The sequence below is a fragment of the Lonchura striata genome, chromosome 1 (assembly GCF_046129695.1).
Source record: "Lonchura striata isolate bLonStr1 chromosome 1, bLonStr1.mat, whole genome shotgun sequence".
In the NCBI taxonomy this organism is placed as follows: domain Eukaryota; kingdom Metazoa; phylum Chordata; class Aves; order Passeriformes; family Estrildidae; genus Lonchura; species Lonchura striata.
Window position 1 is genome coordinate 42,684,429 of NC_134603.1, and position 19,587 is coordinate 42,704,015.

Sequence of the window (19,587 nt, forward strand, 5' to 3'; positions counted from 1 at the left end):
CACTCCAAGTGTGACAGTCTCTCTGTGCCCCCATAAATCTGAACAGCTTTGATTCTGCACTGTTCCACTGCACAGGATGGGGGAACAGCACTTGCATATTTTAAACCACTAAATTGTGGGAGGTCCCCACATACAAACAAAATCAAATTGTTGCATCCTGTAAGTTATGATATAATTAACATTACTACTGAAAAATATACATATATTTTATACTCTACTGCATTGCAAATAATGAAATAATGTACAAACAGTACATTGTTAGCCTTGTACTACCTAGAAAATATGACAATTTAATCCTAAATGGAAAAGCACTGGAACCAACAAGATTTAAGCACATTTCCTGTATTTAGGGCAATATGAAACCCTGATTTTGAACCTTCACTCTAAGTGAGCAACTACAGATATAGTCAACATTGATTTCTACAGGACTGCTCATGTGTGCTATCCCTCACCTATATAATAGGATCATATAGTAACACTGCCAGGTTGCATTTACTCCTCTGAAAGATTGATCTATTTCCTGCTAAAAAATGCCTGTGTTGGCTTTTCTTTTCTGGACAGGTAATGGTTGGAAATGCTATGAACTCTGCAAAGGCAGCAGAGTTCATTATTTAATAAAAATAAGGTCTGTGTAATTCTAAGTGGCAGGTCCTAGTACAGAGCTCTGCTGAGTTTTAGATTCATTCCATAGGGAGAGAGGATCTAAGCAGTGTGCACTGTACAGACTACTCCTCTGAGGTTTTTCTCCTGCTGTACTCCAGAGCAAATTCTTGGAAGTAAGGGGTTTTCCAATCTGTCTCCAAGACAGTACTGATAATGTGAAGGAGTGTTGTGTTCAAGACCTTGCTTCAGTGAGTGCCACACTACAGCAGCTTGTGAAAGATGCTGGGACAGGTACCCACAACATGATTTACAGATCCCAGCATTTCTTAATACTGTGTGAACTAAATTGCTCTACAGCCCTATGTGTTTCAAGCCTGAAAAATCAGCAGGGTAACAGACATAAATTGGGGCTGCTACCCTGGGTCCTGATGTTTTACATATAAGAACAGCCTTGTGCCATCTCGAGTGTCTAGGAATTCGAGGTGGTGTCAAAATTCCCCAGTAAATCCAAAGTTAAGACTTTTGCCTTTCAAATGGTGAACATTTCAGAAGGAATGCAAAGCAGTTCAGACCCAGAGATTAAAAGTTATTTTATAATTCTTACACTGCATATTAAATCAGGGTGAGGAATAGGTGACGAATTCAGTAACACTGCCCTAAGGACATCGCATATCAAGGAATTAAAATAAGGGTATTATGCTTTAATATGTGTAGCAAAATTGAAAAGAGATAAAAGTTAAGTAGTCAGCCTGCCAACACTGCACAAACATTCCTTTTTGTTTTTTTAAGTATAATGAATTCTACTGATCAACTACATAGAAAACTGATTTCCTAAACCTGATGAAAATGGACTTTCAGTTTGATGGACAAGAGCTACATTATTGGTATATTTTACAGTGTACATGTTTTCATGACAGTCAGTGTTATATGCCTCACACAATGTCACTTGCCTGTACATCTCTAGAAATAATTACACATTAAAATCACTAATGGAAATGAAGAAGCTAATTTGTATTTAGATTGGAAAGCCAAAATAATGATTTGTGAATCAGAAAAAATATTTTTTGTGTGGAAACTTCATAATGAAACTATCAAGTATTTGTAAAGAAAAAAATTTAGCACAGTTTATAGTAATTTCCTTTGGATATGCATCAGGCCCCTAAAATATTAGCTGTGTGAGGAGCAGCTAAGTGGCAAGAAATGTTCTTTAATCAGAGGGCAGAGCAATCTAGCATTGTTTCACTGGAAAGAAAGTGCTTACACTTTCATTTCTATTCATACAGAGCATTTTGAATAGTTCTTATTGGATTCTCTGTCTGGCCCTCACAACGTGCACTTCAAGACTTCCAGGGAGCCTATGGATCTGGGCCAATGATAAGTGTACTTCTTCAATGTGATATACATGGAAATTAGTAAATCTATGTAGAGTATCATAACTAACATGCAGTCACATCCATATTAATGTTTTTAGCTTGGTGGGATAACTGGAGGAAGGATCCTCTAAATCTTCAGCAGCAGCAGATGACATTACTCTTCACCCCACCAAATGACAAGGAGGATCATTCTGTAGCCTGGTTTTGCACCATGAAGGGAACTGACCTCTCCCTAGAGTTCAACACATGGGGGAAATTTCCAAAGATTGACATCTAATTCTGGATATATTTTCATGTAGTTCTTAATTTTCTTTAGCATAAACTAGAAATCTTTCTAAAGGCATTTGTTCTGAACATTTTTTCCCATATAATTAATGGCATTTGGACCAGGCTGTGGGGACCTGTTCCAAATGACCTAAGGGCCTAACTCTGCAAATACTAATGCATATGCTTAATTTAATGCAGAGAAGTAATACGTGGGATTTCTCATGCACACAGTTTAAAGCATAAGCTTAATCACTTCTAGGACAATGGGCTGCACCAAAAATGACTATAAAATACACATTGGCTGACTTATTTTAAAAAGCCTCTAAAACCAGGCTTATCTTTTACTTCTTCTCTTACTGACAATGACTGGTTTGGCCCCTGTCAAGGCCAGAGGTTTTACTGCTGTGGACTTACCTCAGGAGCCGGAGCTCTGCAAGGAGAGTGGGATTTTGTTGGGCCTTCTCTGGTGTGGGCTGAGATGCTTGCTCGTGTTCAAGTCGCAGCCTCTGGATCTCCTGTAGGATTTCTCTTGGGGAGGAGAACAAGCAGAAGACCATAAGTAAGTAATTTCCCACAAAAACAGCTCCCTGGACATTGCAAGAGGTGAAAAAGTATTACTGTATTTAGCTTTTAATCAATGAAGATGTACATAAAATGACTTGTTTGCAGCCAACCGAAGAAGCCCTCAGCAATGAGAGAGGGCTCTGGCTATTTTCTGAATAAACTCTTAGGATTTTGCCATAAAGGGAAATCATTCTTCAAACACCCCCCCCAAAAACACAGGTAGACATAAAATAGCTCTATGCTTGACTGAACTGCTCCCTTTTAATTGTTCACCACGAACATTTCCAGCACCTCATGAACTTTAAAAAAAAAATTCAAGTAACCTTTCTGGACATTGTGGAGAATCAGAGAAAATATTCAGCCCCTAAAATACTTTTAATGGAAACAGAGATGTGAGAGCAGTTGACAATTCACAGAACAGCACTTTAACAAGACTTCTTAGGACTGGCTTGTGAGCTCTGGAGTGCTGTCAAAAGGCTAATACAAAGCTTCACAGCAGAAGGTTGAAACCTTTGTGAATTTTGTCTCTTCTTCACAATGTGCTGGAAGCAGACGGTCAGGAGGCAGCCTCGAACTATGAAAGGCAAATCAAGACTGGAGCTGGTGGTGCTCATTACACAGTGACAGAAGGCAGTGAAGACTTTGGAACAGGAAACCATCTGGCCTGGGCTAGCCTCTGTTTTATGGTCCGGCACTAAGAGCAGAGCTCTGCTGCCATGTGTTTCATGGCATCAGGCAGTCTGGTACCCAGGCCAGGTTCTCTGCTGTTAGCAAACAGCCATCACTACTTTTTTGAGCCGACTGGCCTATTTCTCCTGGACACTCTCTCTCAGTCTCGGTCACATCTGCACCTTCTGTCTCATTTGATCAGCAGCCTAACTTGCTGCTAATCTTCCTGCAAACCTCTCCCAGGCAGACTGTGTTCTGAATAGCTTTAATCATCTTTTTCCTGAATAAAAGCAGGGGAGCATAACATTACAAGCGTGACTGATCCTTTTATCATTTCATGTTATAGTGCTACTGAGTATCCAACTGAAAGTTAATCCGGTTTTGAAACAGAACAGACTTTTTTTCCTAACTCTTAAAAAAAAGCAGCTGCAAACAGTAAAGTATCCATGATTATATCATGTCATTGGACATTACGCTTCTGAAAACAAGGGGCGGCTATGGATTTCAGAGCCTTTATCCTATTGTATGAACCTTTTTGTGCTCTGTTTTTTTTTGTAGGGGGAAACATATGTGCCTGTATAAGCACATTGTACAGGTACAGGTGGTAAAAAATGCTAAGAAACAAACATATATGTAACATATGGGACTGAACAAAACCAGGTACTTAGTGGATCCTTACCGATTTTTATTTTCGAGCTCTGCAATCAGCTGCCTTTGTTGCTTGTTTGCATCAATGGTGAAGGAGATATCTGATGCCCCCCTCTGCTGACTCGGCTGCTGTTGTAAAATAGAGAAGGCTGCATTGAAAGAGGACTAGCCAGCATGCACCATGAGTTCAATACAGATCTGTTCTGTGAAATCTGTTTACAGAAAGTGCAGTACCAAGCTTGCCTACACTAAAAAAAGCACATTCATGTTGTGCTCATACCAGTATGGAACCATTGCTAGTAAAAGCAGAATAAGTGCTAGAGTAAATAAGACTCAGTGTTTACCATCCTGTCATTCATTGCTTTTTCACGCAGCTTCCTCTGAACCAATTATAGAAGGCAATGACACTGCTGCAGGCAGTTGCTGTAATGTGGCTCTAGATATTGATGCTACAGACAAGAGGAGCACACTGAAGCAAAAACCACTACCTGCCTCCAGGAAGAACAAGAAGAGTTTCCAGTGCAGTGATGCTTCTCTCTCTTGAAAGCACGGTTTTACTTTCAGTTTGAAAGCAGTGCTCAGTTTTCAGTCCAGCTGTGTGGCCCATTTGGCCAAGTTTTTGTATATGCTCTCATGATACTTCAGGAAACCTCTTTCCCCAGTCCTTCAGGTACAGCAAAATCTTTTTTTTCCACCAGTAAAATGATTTGAGAATTTGTCTCTCACCAAACTAGGCAGTGCTCACTACAGCTTCATTGGACTATGCAATTTTTGCATATTCATCAGCAATAATCAATCATTGTTTTCCTTGTTCACACTCCTGTATTTCAGTATTGTAACAATCACAATACAGAACAGGACATTTTGAAGTTTCACAACAATAAAAGATACCCATTTATTTCTAACTCCAAGGTGAAAGAATCAAGAATTTAAAAATACTCTGCTGAGTTACTGCTGTGATATGAGGGTCCCTCACCACAGAAAGCCCTGTGAAGTGTAAGTCTGGAGTGCTATTTCATGTCATGCCAGGCACCTCCTCTGCCAGGAGGTGGACCCTCAAAAAGGATGAATATACATTTCAATAGCCTAACAAAGGTTAGGAGTGTCCATAGGAAAAGGACAGTATGTTTCCCCTCAAACCACATACTATCTTTTCTGCTATGGATATATTTTCCCAATGACACATCAACCGCAGTGAAACAGACCAGTGCATAAAGAACTGATACATGCTGGTGGATATCAGCACTCATACAGGAGGAAGCAGGATCTTTATCCTGAATGCCCACTGTTATTAATATATTTGGTTCCTTAAAATCCAGAATGACTATCAGCAAAGCTTTAAAAATTCCCACTGCCTCTACTGGGTGTCACTCTTTTGCTTGGAAAGATTTCTCTTTACAGAAACCTTCTCTTTTCCTTCTGTCTCTTTTGTTCAAAGAGCAAAGATGGATGGCAATGAGAAATTCAGTATTTTCCTTCAAGTCAGCTCTGTTTATACTGTTTTCCCCTACATCAAGGACACATTATATGGAACTGGTGACAACTGATTTTTAACCAGAGACATTATCACTGGGAAATCATGTTCCCATAAAGAATTACTGTCTTTCTGAAATAAGACCATCATCTACAGGTTGCCTTAAATCTGAAACACTGTGTCACATGTCTGGTAATAATTAATTTGGGCAGGACTGGCGGAACACGAGCATCCCTCTCTTTCCAGGCAGCTGCAGGTAGTGTCAAATCTCCGTGACAGCATCTGCACGGGGCAGCAGACCCATCTTCATGTGGTCTGAATCTGACTCACTGTCTTTACATGATGTGTGGTGTCCAATTTCACCCTTTCAATTGACCCCACAGTTTGAAAATCTCATTGTGAAAATGTTTCTAGGCGCTCCAGATCTGCTGCTTTTCACTTAACCATCATTCAGAGACCTTTGCTCTATCAAATGGACTGAGATTGAGAAAAAGTAGCTAGGCTGACCTTTTATGTACCATTTAAGATTTTATATACTTTGATTAGGTTCCTGCTTCATTTTCTCTTGTTCTTGAATGCAGTTAGTAAGGTTTTAGCCTGTCATCACCTTCTATCTTTGGACACAGAGAGCAGAATAATCATTGCACTGGAATGAAAATGGGACCCAGGGCTAATGCAGGGGGTCATTACAGTCATCCTGCTGAAGAATCTTTAATATCCTTAGTACTTAAGGCCCTAGTGACTGTGATATTCGAGCTAGAGAGTAAAATGGATTCACCACCCTGTTTTTCCAATGCAGTAAATCATTAACCTTTAACCAAAGCTAGTCCAGACAATATTTTATAGTCTTTCCCGAGTTCAAGATGTCAGACTCCCTTTGATGCAATTATTTAAATACCACTGCATTAGTATATAGATTATATGCATTAGTATGTGGATTCTTCGTATTCAATGGACTGCATAAAAGTGTTACTATTAAAGCATCACAGCCTCTGATGAAAAGAATAGGCAAAAATAATCCATTAATCATTAGACTGTCAGATGTAATCTCCCTGATCTTGCCAAGCCCCTGGAACATGACAGAAGGAAAGTACCTTCCTTTAATTAAAACACTTACTGATGAAGAAGTTTCTGCTGCCAGCCTTGCTGCGTACCTGGCGATCAGCTTGTGTTCTTCATCCAGGCGACTTGCACTGTCAAGGACGCTGCTCAGGGGGAGGGGGAAATGGGAAGAAAGTTTTATACACTGCAAAACTGCCCTCTGCCTCAGCCAGCCACCACTTCACAGCCCCACACGTCAGAACTAAGGAGCAAACCATCACCAAATTAGGAACAGCTGATGTTAACTGAGGAAAGGGGAGAGAATTTCCCTAGAAAGATCAGCTCTAAGGGGCTGGGCAGCACCTTCCCTTAGGGAGAAAACAGCAGCGGTCTGCAGACCACAGTAAAGGTTGTACAGGACACAACTTGCAGACTACTCTGCCCAAAAAGGGTCAGGAGGTGGTTAGAACCATCAGTCAGCATTTACTTTGCAACTCAGCTTTGTCATATCACCTGGAAGACTACTTTTACCAAAAAGTAAAACCAGTGGATTAGCAGGAGCCTCGGTGTTGGTTGAAAAAGACTAGAGATGCTTTGTCATATTTGAACCAGAAAGCAGTGTTTAGGGCAGTTTTGGAGGGCACTTACCAAGGTCTCACAGTTCACTGTTGGTAACCACTGATCTAGGAATTTATAATCAGGCTTTCTCTTTTATTCTTGGTTTCTTGCTACTTGGGAGCAAGACTTCACAGTGCCATATGGCTGTGATCAACAAGTGTAAAAACTAAACAGCAAATATGCTGAATTCCTTTAAAATATTGCATGTTATTATTTTTTCTCCCCCAGTAATATAAAATGCAAATATTTCTTTCAGGTTAATAACACTTTTCTAACTGTCCTTATTTTAAAAGGAAGCTATTACTTAGTCTGATGAGCAGGAAAAAGGTAATATAACGAGAACCTTCACTATTTCTAAACATTAAGAAGTTTGCAGACAAACATCAAAAGTAACAACACCAGAAATCTGAAGAGGACATAGTTGACCCTGGATAATCCTGAGCTTTAGAATCCTATATTGCATTACTTTTAGTATATATAAGAGAGAAAAAATAAAGTCCCAAAGAAGAGGTGAGAGGAATGTGGAATTGCGACATGGAATACAAGACTGCCTGTGGACTTTCCCAGACAGAGGCAAGTCTGGCCTCTTTTCTTATCCTTTGGCTACTGTATAATGGTTTTTGGCTGAAGGGAAACAGGAACAAATCTCCCCATCCACAGGCTCTTCTGGGCATGTAACTGGTTGCTGGCAAATGAGCTTCAGAACAGTCTGGGCATGGGATTTTATTCTGAATTTTTCTCCAGAAATTGTACCTTGAACTTGAGAAGCCCTCCAGAGGAAAATCACACTTGTGCCAAAAGCTCTGCTTTTGAAGAACTGATATATTTAAAAGGAATATTTCTCTAAATCTTCTCAGTGAGTTCATATCCCCGTGTCTTTCAGGGAACTACTGTGCACATGTGTTGTTTGGCCTGACTAAATCCACTGGGATTTAAAAGTTATGTTTGAAAGATGAGCAGTGGTTGATATTCACTGATCATGAAACGAAAGCTGGGTGTCATGTGGATTTGCTACAGCTTAGTGATGCAAGAGAAAAGAGCCAAACATCATCTTTTTCTCATTCTGATAATAACCTGTGAGACCACATACATGAAGTTTAGAAAAACAGTAAAGCTCTGAAAAGTAAGACACAGAGAGGTTCTGTGTAAATAAAACTTGTGTTGCAGACTGCGTGTAAGACTTCTGGTGATAGATGAACACTGACTTTCTGGTTTTAGTTATGTTTATTTTGTTACATATACAGCTTAATTTTAGGCTTACTGAGATTCTTGTGGGGTAACTTATACCTTTGGGAAAGACCAAAACTAAAGGCATTTTTCTAAATTTTATACAGTTCTGCTTCTTACATACTCAATGCTTAATGTACTAATATGTCATCCAGAGAAAGAAAGGGGTGAGCAAGTCTTACAGACACATAAAATTATGTAAACTGGGTAATAAGGGTTACTTTTATGACAGCTTAATTAATTTTTAATTTTATCATAATGACTAAAACATTGCATCCTAACAGATGGTTGTGAAAACAGCAAGCATTCAGCATCAATTCTCCTTTTTATGGCAATGTGCAGCCATATCCATCTTGGAAGAATGGATTATGGTTCCACTTGTTGGCATAACCCAATCTGCAGTAGAGTTCTGAGATGTGAGCTAACACCTAAGCCAACTGCTTTTCAGAATGAACCAAGCCACTGCAGATTTTTTGAGTCTTACTTGTATTTCATGTCTTTGATAGATATTTATGTGTGGGTGGATGTCATAAAGTAGATGTAACAATGCATCAAATTTAGTCTATGAGTGCTGCAAATCACTAACCCCAAAGCCTTGAAAATTAAATTTCAATGTCTGAGATAAATGAACTTCTGGAATATACGTATTCTACGTGACCATTAAACACAGAAGTTTGCACAGCACCATTAGCCTCCACTGCCAAGAATTTTATGTCTCAGAGTTCTCAGATTTACCATAATTCAGTTCTGTTTTACTTCACCAACTTCACAGAAAACCAGAAATACAGTGATACAGTAAGACAATTGTACACAAAAGTTTTAAATATTATGAATCTGTGTGCAGAATTTGGGACCCCAGGGGAATGATCCAGGCATCCTTTTGGAGAAACTGGACATTTTGCATACAAATATCCTACTGTTGTTCCTTCTTTTCTAAAAATCACTGCTTCTCCATTAGTGATCATTTCTTTAAAGACATTATAATTATAGCAATTAGCAATAATTGGTCTGGCACCTATCACCATTCAGATATAGAGTGAATATCAATATTAGCACCTGAACAATAGGACATTTGTGGTCTAAGGTAGCTCTATTAAAAAAGGGATCTCAAAACTGCAGGCAAAGGATGAAAAAAACATGATAACCTATGAGCAAATGAGTGATTCGGGAGGATCTTTGCTATTTGTCAGGCTTCAGATGTGTCAAGCCAGCCTGTTCTGCAGTAGGCATCCAGCAACAGCTGATGTGGATGTTCCCTGCTGGTTTTACAACTATGTCACCACTGGTTAAAAAAGTCTCTTGTGAAAGAGACTTTTCTGAAAGAGAAGTATCAGTGTGGTCTTCATGGCATGCTCTTATTCTGCAACCCCTTCCTTAATAAATAATTTGCTACAGAAAATACAGACAAATTAAAGGGTCCGTTTCTAAGCCTTAGGGCTGCAAAAAAGAAAAAAAGAAAAAAAGCATATCAGCAACACACCAAATGTATTCAGAGAACTGCCACACTTTCAAAACTGGCTTGGTTTTAAGACACTTAAAACCAAGACAAATCATCTGAATCCTCTACTAGTGTTAATTTGCCATTTACTTAAGAATCACCAAGATTTTACCACCAAAATATTTTAACACTCAGCTATGTGGAAATAATCACAAAAACTGTCTCTGTTCACGGGAGCTAAATGTCTACACATTTCCTCTGTAGCAACTGGTCTCTGAATGTTTTTCCTCTTTCAAAGGAAGATTAAACCAGCCTTCCCACCTAGAGCTGTGCACACCCCCTTAATAAATATTTTTAAATATGCCCTAGAATAGCACAACATTTTTATATAGAAATAGGATTCACATAGTACTACGAAGTACAACATAAAACCCCCAGAAAACAGCTCTCTCTGAAACCAAATTAACCTTTTACTTTTAATTTATCCTGTTTTTTTCTGTACCTGAAAAGAAAAAGACTGAAATATATGGAATTAATATTCAAGCTAGGCAAAGCCTCTATCTTACAAAAATGGAAACTATTTGCAGTTAAAAGTTCTTTTTAAGAATCAGACACTAAAGATAAACTAAAGTAAGTATCAAATATTGGTTTTAAATATTAAAAAAGACTTTGCAATTAAGCTATTCAAAATATCTGGCTAAGGGTTATTTTTCCTACCCATATATTTATTATAAATAATGAATTAATTCTTCCTCTTGTTTATTAATTTGCTCTGGAGTACTGACTTCTAAAAAACCCTCAAGTAGCTTATTAGCCTGTGGTAGAAGGAAAGGAAAACTTGTACTTTTACTTGCAGTATCAAATAACTGGAGATGAAAAATAAAGATAAGCAGTGAAAATTAATTAAATGAATTAAAAATACCCCACAAAGCCCAAAATATAAATACTAGCTGCACTTAAAACAAAATCAAAGTTATTCTGTGTTATATTACACTGATGATTAGCTATAAATTAGCTTCAGTGTTTAAAAAAACCTGAATCTTGTTTTCTTTTGAAATGTTACTGTACAGCTCTTCAGATAATTTTATGTATTATGCTCACAAAGTATCTCTGCAGGTTTTTCCTGTGGATAAAAGTCCAGCTACAATCCTTCCTCTTTTCAGCTTTGGCTGCCAGAAGCACTTGAATGATCTGATGTCTGGGTAGGTACAGGTAGTATTTTGCAGGCAGATTGAACAGAGCTGGCCAGCTGCAGCCTCCCTTAAATCAGAAGCTACCTGATTCTGGTTAACTGCATACTTTCCTCAGGTTACCAAACCTTCTTAAGATGCAGGGTGAAATAACTTGAGCTCAGCACCATCCTGACACAAATGTGTGGGTTTTGAGCTAACTGCATCTAGCCACTTTGGGGCATGGGCAGGAGGAGGTCAGCTTTGCCTGAAGATGCCACCCCAGACTTTGGGATGCAGCAGGTGAACTTCCTGCAGAGGTCTCACCTCCTCCTTTGGAAACTGGCTTCACACAGGAGCTCTAGGATGACAAGATTTTGTTTTTATTTTTACCAAAATGTAACCATTCTTTTTCTCTACTAGCAGTCTCAGTCCAACAAAGCAGAAAATGGCAATGCAGTATGGTCTGATGCTTGACTAAGACTACTGTCCCTCTAGGTTATGTTTCTCTCAAAATCTAATTATAGAAATAACTGAAATTGCTTCTCATTGAGGATGCTGTGACTGCAGTGATTTAATATCAGTAATTAGATGTTATGTACTATGCTTTGCATCAGTTGTTTAAACAATTAAGGTTGTTGTCAGTCACTCCCCCATTCATTTCTCAAAACCAAATAAATGTTGAATATCCTGGCATATGATTTGTATATGCATATTTGGAAACAAAGGTACTATGACTTGGTGAGGTTGGCTCAAAGCCTTGAGGAAACAGGTTGGAATATAAATAATAAAATTTGAAGGATGAAAACACTACAGACGAGGCGAGGCACCCACAAACTCAGGAGGAACTGGTAGCCCTCACTGAAGCTAAATGAATCCTAGACATGACATCCAAATGCTATGCCTGGCAAACCAGCCTAGCACCACCATGTCCATTCTTCACTCTCCTCCTGAACAATCATATCAAGTAAGTCACTCATGGTTGTCAGGGCCACATTTCCTTCTCCCCGTCACACCAGACTGCGTGACAGCATATTCCTATCCTCAGTCTGGGTGGGCAGTGACTGGTCACATACATGTCCCCAAGAGCCAGCTTTCACAGCCGCATGTCAATATTCCTCAATAAGCCTGATTTCTGAAGTGCTTCTTTAAGAATGGAATTCCCCTTGAAAATGTTTTTGCTTAGGATAAATGGTTTTGATTTTCCTCACTAAAACCTAGTTTGCCTTTTCAACCCTCCACCACTGGCACATTCCAGTGGCCTACAGAGTACAAAAGTAGATCCAGGACAATGGAGGCAGACTTTTTATTCACTGGGTATGACAAATTACTCCAATTTTCAACAGGAGCTACATGCAGAAGTGAGTTTCTTAAGATTGCAGAGAACCATTGCATTCACTCTCCGAAATGAAGTTACTTGTTACCTCCTACACACTGGAGTAAATGGAGACTTTCTTCTAACCTGGGAAATATTCTGCAGTGGCAGCACAGGAAACTGAAGGACTTGCTATGAGCAAGAGAAACCTCCTGATCATAGTTTTGGTAGAAACACTGTACAATTTTCTGCTCAGCACCACATTTTCTAGGGCCATATACTGCTCATCACTTTGCTGGTACAGGGCTGCAAAGTCTATGGAACTCTGTAGCACTTGAAGAGGTGAGGTAGCGTTTCCCTTCTCTGGCGTGGCAGGCTGCAATGCCAGCATCACAAGTGCTAGGACAGCTGATAGGTTTAGGAGACAAAGCTCTATAATCACTCCAGCAGAAACAATGAATTATGTTCAAGACACTCATTTAAAACCCCTGAGTCTAAATGAAAGCAGGGAAAAATTGTATACAAGATTGAAACAATGCAGAAATCAGGCAGATTTAAAAGCAATGCCTGACATATGTAAAAATCAAAATGAATTTCTCTCACTAGGTAAGAAAATTATTATCGTGATTTAATTATTTAGGTACTACTACAGTTTCTAATTTTCGAAGAAGTTGAAGCTACAAATTATAAATGATCTCAAAAACTAACACCTTGAAAACATGGGCTTGTTTAATCATTGTTGTGTGAAGATTTCTGTACCACCACTAAGTCCTGCACTGCCTAGATCTCAATGTCCTAAACAATTTGCATAGCCACTCTTAACTAAGCAATTATTTGCAATACCTAAGCAATTATTGGCAATACCTTGCAAGCCTCAGTAGAGAGAATAGCAGCCAGTGCCACAATCCACCAACTTTGGGAGGACATACCCCACACTCATACACATTCACTTCAGGTTAGTGCTCGTGAAGAGCTGCTCCAGCTCGTGGCCGGGAGGAAACAGCAAGAGCATTTGGTTGAGCAAGGTCCCTGTGCTGGGTCCCCCAGAGGTGCCAAACCTGCACTAACCGTGCGGGGCTGCTCTGTAGCATGTTGACATAGACCCCGATGAGCACGTGTTCATCAGCCAGCCTGTCTGCAACATCGAGGCTGTACTGTAACCTGGAACGGGGCAGGGTGTGAGCCAGACAGACACACACAAACAGAGAGAGCAGGAGCAAGTAAGATTGTGAAATGGGAATCTGGGAATTAATACTTCAGCGTCCTTAGAAATCAGAATGAAACAACAGGCCAAGTGCAGAAGTTATTTTGTTATTATTGTAATTTACATGTTTAGTATTTAGTGATTTAGGATGGTAGCATGCCACTTGATGACATAGCCAGCCTCAGAAATCAGAGAGATGCCAGATCAGGCCAGGGACTAAAGCTTTGGAGCTGCACAGTAGTATTTATTAGAAAATACAGCAAATTGTGAGGTTAGCATTATTCGGTTTAATATACCATATACTGCACACCAGCATTAATATAGATATGTAACATACATGATTGACACACTGAATTCACAAGCTGGATTTGCTTGCAAGTGTCTGATCAAGACCTTAAGCGTCCAGGTGTACATACATATATTTAAACATGCCTTACTTAGCTCACTGGGTTAATTGCTTATCACAATTTTCTCAGGAAAGATGTATATAGAATACATTAAAAATGGCAGGAATAGAGGAAAATGTTTTGGTTTAGCTGTGTTAGTGCAAGTTAAGAACATACTCTCTCTTTAACTTACCCTTTGCCTTTCAAGAAAGCTGGAGCAGCCCTAGCCAGCAGTTTGTTCTGCTCTACTTCAGTATTCTTGGAAGAAGAGCTAGTTAATAAGACAGGAAAACTAAGAAGAGGGTAAACAGTGATGTCTGAAATTCATTATAGAATAGAACTTGGAGAAGCTCATTTGAGTGCCCTGGACTGAATAAAAATAATAGAAGCTTTAAAGGAAAAGTTTTCTAGAAAACTTCAGGAAATGCAAAATCAGGAATTACGAGTTTCTCCTCCTGTTCTCCAAAAGCAAACTATTAAAGCCTCCACTACAGAAATGACAAACAAAATGTGCTTCTCTCACAAATGGAGAGATGAAGGCTTGTGTATTTTCCAGATGGAGTCCGAGATAAACACGGTCTCAAATGCTGCTTTCGAGCTGGGAAAGCTTCACCATAACAGCTAAATTGCTTTTCTCCACATTAACTGTAAGATGGTTTCAATAATCTGTGGAAAGACATTTATTTGGATGCAGTGATAGGATACAACAGTTTAATTTTCAGAAGTACTGTTCTTCTGTTGATTTAAAGTAATATATAGTTCATCAAACACACTTTTTTCCTAATTACAGTATTTAATGGATTGCAGTAACTGCCTGTTTCCCAGCACTTAAATATCCAAGTGAACAAGCTACCACTGGCTGAAAATGAGAAATATTGAAAATGTTATTTTTCTTTTCATGCTGCAGCTTTTTTTTTTGTTTGTTTAAGAAACAACAAAGCAAAACAAAATTATATCTTACTTTCTTATTTTTAAAAATTATTCACATTTTTTTTAGTTGGCACCTCATGGGTGCGAGAGCATGGATGCACCTGTGCATCCAGGGCTATATGGGTCTGGGTGTGTATGTAGGGAGGTAATGTTGCACAAAGTGGTGCCTGGTAATCTTCAAAACCTTCAATATTGGGACAAAGAAGGAATTCAGTGAGGTTTGTGTAATTCCCCTCCTTTTGGGAGAGCAAGGTTGGCAGTAGAGTTCAGAAGAGGATGGAACCAAAGGTTGTCCTAAGAACTCAAGCCTATTGATTTATAATAAATTTGTAAGATAGCTGAATGAAATGCTGTACTGCACAGCAAGAAAAAATGCTTGTTTCACATTTCTCTGCCCATCAGCAGGCTACTTATGTGTATTGCACTTCCACTGAGGCAAAATCCATGCAGATAAACATGTGCCATGCTATCTAGAAAGATGCATTTTCCACATGTTTTCTTCCCAGTTACAGAAGGAAAATGCATTCACAGGGTATAGGCTTAGCCATTTCAGCCAAAAATGCAGATAAATACAGTATTTATTGGTATAAACAATAAATTTATATTGTTTATATAAATAAATAAAATATAAATAAATTTATATTTATTTATCTGCCAGAACAGATAAATATGTTGCCACAGTGGGAGACCAAAGGCCCCAGGGCACATTTTGAGCCTTGCTTTCTAACAGTGAGCCCTCCACCAATGACAAGTTCCCCTGTCCTATGCTCCAGAGGCCACACAGTTAGTGTGGATAGACAGGCAAGCAAGGATTATTCACTGAACAACTGATACCATGTCTGTCCATGCCCCTTTCCTTTTTAGCTGATTAAGCAAACTTTAATCTTCCAACCTTTTCTCATGAGTGACATTTTTTCTCTTTTTCTGCTGTTTGGGTGTCTCCTCTGGACTCCAGACATGCTGGTTAGCATATCTACCCCCATGCTGCTGCCCTAAACTGCCAGCAAACCCCCAGGCAGATGTCTCCTCCTCTGGGGAATGAGTTTTAATGGCTTTCCAGATGATGTTCCAGGGTTAAATGCAATCTAACTACTGTATTGCTGACTTCAATTAGTTTGTGGTTCACTGCAACTGCTTGGTCCTCTGTTAAAATATTTCTATCCACCCAATTATCCTCCAATCTTTTATTTGACTATTTTCTTCCTTGCTACAGCACTTTTCACTTATAATTACTGAATTTCCTGTAATTGATTTCAGATCATTTGGACATCAATTACTACCATTGCTACTGATCTACTTTTCTTTTATTTAGAAACTGCTCTCCAAGCACTCCTTTCCACAACTATTTCAACCTTTGCACCACCTACAAATTGGATATATTCACTCTATTGCTTCCATTAAGTCACTATGAGAAATAGTGCATAGTTGTCTAATTTAGGACAGCTTTCTAGATTCCCAGCAGATGTCCTTCTCCTAAAGCAGTGGTAAACTTCTGAAAATGTCATTATTAATTTTGAATGTTACTCTTTTACTAATTTCCCTATGTCTGTATTTCCTTTGGGTACTTCTGTGTCATCTGGGACTATGTCTAAAGTCCTTTTAAGGTCAACCTGTATTGTATCTCCTGCTTCTCTTTTTACCCACTGGATCAGTCATCCTGTCAATGAAATAAATTTGTTTGGTTGATATAATTTTTCTTGACAAATCTATAGTGGTTATTTTTTGTTTATTATCCTCCAGATGCTTACTCTTTTATAATTTCAGTATCTTTGGATACAAAGGTTAGGCTGCCTCCTTTATAATCCCTTTCACCTTTGTCCCTGCTTCCACCTTCAACCCTCCTTCATTTGAGGAGCTGACATTTGTTCTTATTTTTCTTCCACATCTTCCTACATCCTCCACATATTCCCCAAAATACAACTAATATATCAGAGATCATTCTGGCCACAATGAATTTCCAACTGGAACAAATATTTTAAAGATATATTCCTGCTAAAATGGAACATAATTTAATATGCCAAATAGTGCTTCTCCATCCAAATTTAGAGACAAACCTTCCAGCTGTGAGCAGAGGTCTACAAAGATACAGACCTAATAATATTGGTGTAAATATTATGCCCTCATTAGTGTCTACCTGGCTACTGAACAATCAAACATATAAGCCTTCCTTTAGCCAGGCAGAATATTGCTGATATTCTGCTGAAATAAGGCTTCTCATCTTGTTCTGAATAAAAACCACACAAAGACAGCATGCAGTTGAAGTCTACCACATGCCTCAGAGATAGGAACATGGAGAACAGCAGCAACCAAGTATGTTTTGCTCCAAGTTAGTTGATGACTAGAAATCCGGCCTAATCTCTTGTTATGCCCAGGTAGAATATCCAATTCCTTTAACTTTTATCTGGAGTTCAAAAAAGGCACCAGCCATTCTGACTCAGCATTAAATAAGATTCAATTTCTCCTTGGCTATAGTTATCTGATATCACAGCAGATTCTTTTTATCTATCACACAATTGCCAAGTCATTTCAAGTTCACCAGAATGTATTGCATCACACCATTTATTCCATCTTATTACTCATTTAGAAGAACTAAATGCATTATGTGTGAAAGAGGGGCTGAGAAAAATGCAAGAAAAAACATTCTGTTTCATCTTATCCTACCTGAATACAATATTTCAATAGCTTAAAGAAAACATTTATAAAGAAAGAGCAGGACATTGTACCCATTACTATGGCAGCTATATACTTTAAGTCAGTGTGACAGACTGCAGCAGGGGAAAAAAATTACTCAAATAAGGAAAAAAAAAACTTTAATTCAGTGAATAGAGTTACTTCTCTTGACCGGACAAAAGTTTCTATAATGCTAAGTTCGCTTGTTTTGATGTAACATATCCAAATCATTGGGTTTGCAAGGGCATTACCTATTCTGCAGTAATCTTCCCTTGTTCTGCTGCCCTCTAGGGCATCAGAAATTGCAAAAACAGAGAGAAAACCCCTGAATATTAGCTACAGCAAAAGAATTACAGGCCTTGTGATTTTAATCATGCTAGTTGTCAACACAGCAAATGACCATGATTTGGTATTTGGGAGAAGATCACAGACTTTTTTGTTCCTTCTTTTCTAACACAATTGCTTTAAAGCTGTTCTTCAGCTGTACAGAGCATATTGTTTATACCAATTTCCACACTGTATACATAAAGAAGAAAGGTACTTGTAATTGCTAAGCCAACCTCCTCATTAAAGCTCTCTTATGGACTTGCCAACTCAAACTAAGCAAACAAGCACAGAAATTTTAAGTGGACTTTAACTGTAAAGCAGTTTGAAGAAATTAAAAATCATCTCTGGATAAGCCTGAACCCAGCTTCCTTTGAGGTTTGGAGTAATTGTGTACGCACTTGAAATCTGTGCTTCAGATGAAATTAAAGAGTAAATAGTATATAATGTTCCATCTCCTTTCACCTGTTACCCACAATTTGTCACTGCATTTAACAATTATCAAAGATCTTTCCTCTAACAAGATTCTCCACCTTCCCAGTTAATTTCCAATTTTCACCCATGTATCCAGAAATATAGTAGTGTGCTGAACTTGGGAGATGCTATCCATTTTCAGTAGCAGAATGAGCTGGCTTGCTGAACTTAGCATTTGCTGCTATGGGGAGGAACTGGTTAGAATGGCTATGCTCTTACATGAACACAAGTATCTTAAATAAATATAATGGGAATGCTATGAATGACGTTCTCTGCCAATTCTCCTTTGAATAAACATTAAAATTACATAAAACCATCACTTAAAGCTATCAGAAGCCTCTGGACTAGACTGCAACAGAAATGAAAGTAACCATAAGTTATCTGCAGTGAAAACACAGCCAGCAGAGCTTTTAGTGTTGATTACATCCAGCTCAAAATTTTACTCTGAGTTTGTACTCTTCGTATTATAATATGAATCATGGAGTATTTAATATAAAATCAGCACAATTGCAAACAGAACCATCAAAGTCTGTTTCTTTGATGTTCAAGAGGGTGAGCTTCCACTAATGGAGCCTGATTTTCCCAGGGCAATAGTAAAAGTAAAACTTAAAAGAATGAATGAGGATACAGTTATCAGTCTAACCCAGATTGAAGATCTTGGCATTTAGCAGAAAAGTACCTTTATATCGGTAATTCTTACTGAATTATAGTTCATGCTCAGGGATTAATAAGAAAAAAAAAAAAAAGAAAAGGATATTGCATCAAAAAAATGGGGAAACTGTTCTTATGCAATAGTGTATTTCTTTTATGCAGAATGAAATGTGATCTTCCTTTAGGTCACTGAGATGTGAGGGAATGCTGGAAAAAGGGCTCAGCAACGACAGGCATGGGTCCAAATCCAGTGCTCACTATGTAAATGGGAAGTTTTCATTAGCTTCAGTAGGACTTAGATCTGCTTTTCCTGTGGTCATTTTGAAAAGCAAAGCTGAGGGGTCTGGGGAGGGTTATTGGCAAGCAGCGCTTAGGGCAGAACAGCAGCCACCCACAGCAAGAGCTGAGGCAGAGGAGGCTAGCTGTGAGACCCAGAGTCATTTCCAGGCTTTTGTGAGAGCCTCTTTCATTCCTTGGTCAAGAACACAACAGGCAAGTCATACACTGATGATGGAACCATAAAGGTGTAGTTTTCAAAGGCA

At 38.7% G+C, this 19,587-nt stretch overlaps 1 protein-coding gene across 3 annotated transcripts in view; it reads right to left on the reverse strand.

Moving 5' to 3' along the window:
• The window catches only part of DTNA (dystrobrevin alpha), a 178,522-nt gene that overhangs the window by 23,562 nt on the left and 135,373 nt on the right, over nt 1-19,587 (reverse strand). For 2 of the 3 annotated variants that reach the window (XM_031504027.2, XM_021544753.2), the window contains 3 exons: nt 6,716-6,803; nt 4,156-4,253; nt 2,658-2,771 (listed from right to left, as the gene is read on the reverse strand). In XM_031504027.2, coding sequence (XP_031359887.2) covers nt 2,658-2,771; nt 4,156-4,253; nt 6,716-6,803 — 300 coding nt within the window. Of the gene's footprint in view, nt 1-2,657; nt 2,772-4,155; nt 4,254-6,715; nt 6,804-13,474; nt 13,568-14,189; nt 14,268-19,587 lie in introns of all 3 variants that reach the window. The other variant, XM_077783758.1, reaches the window with a different exon arrangement.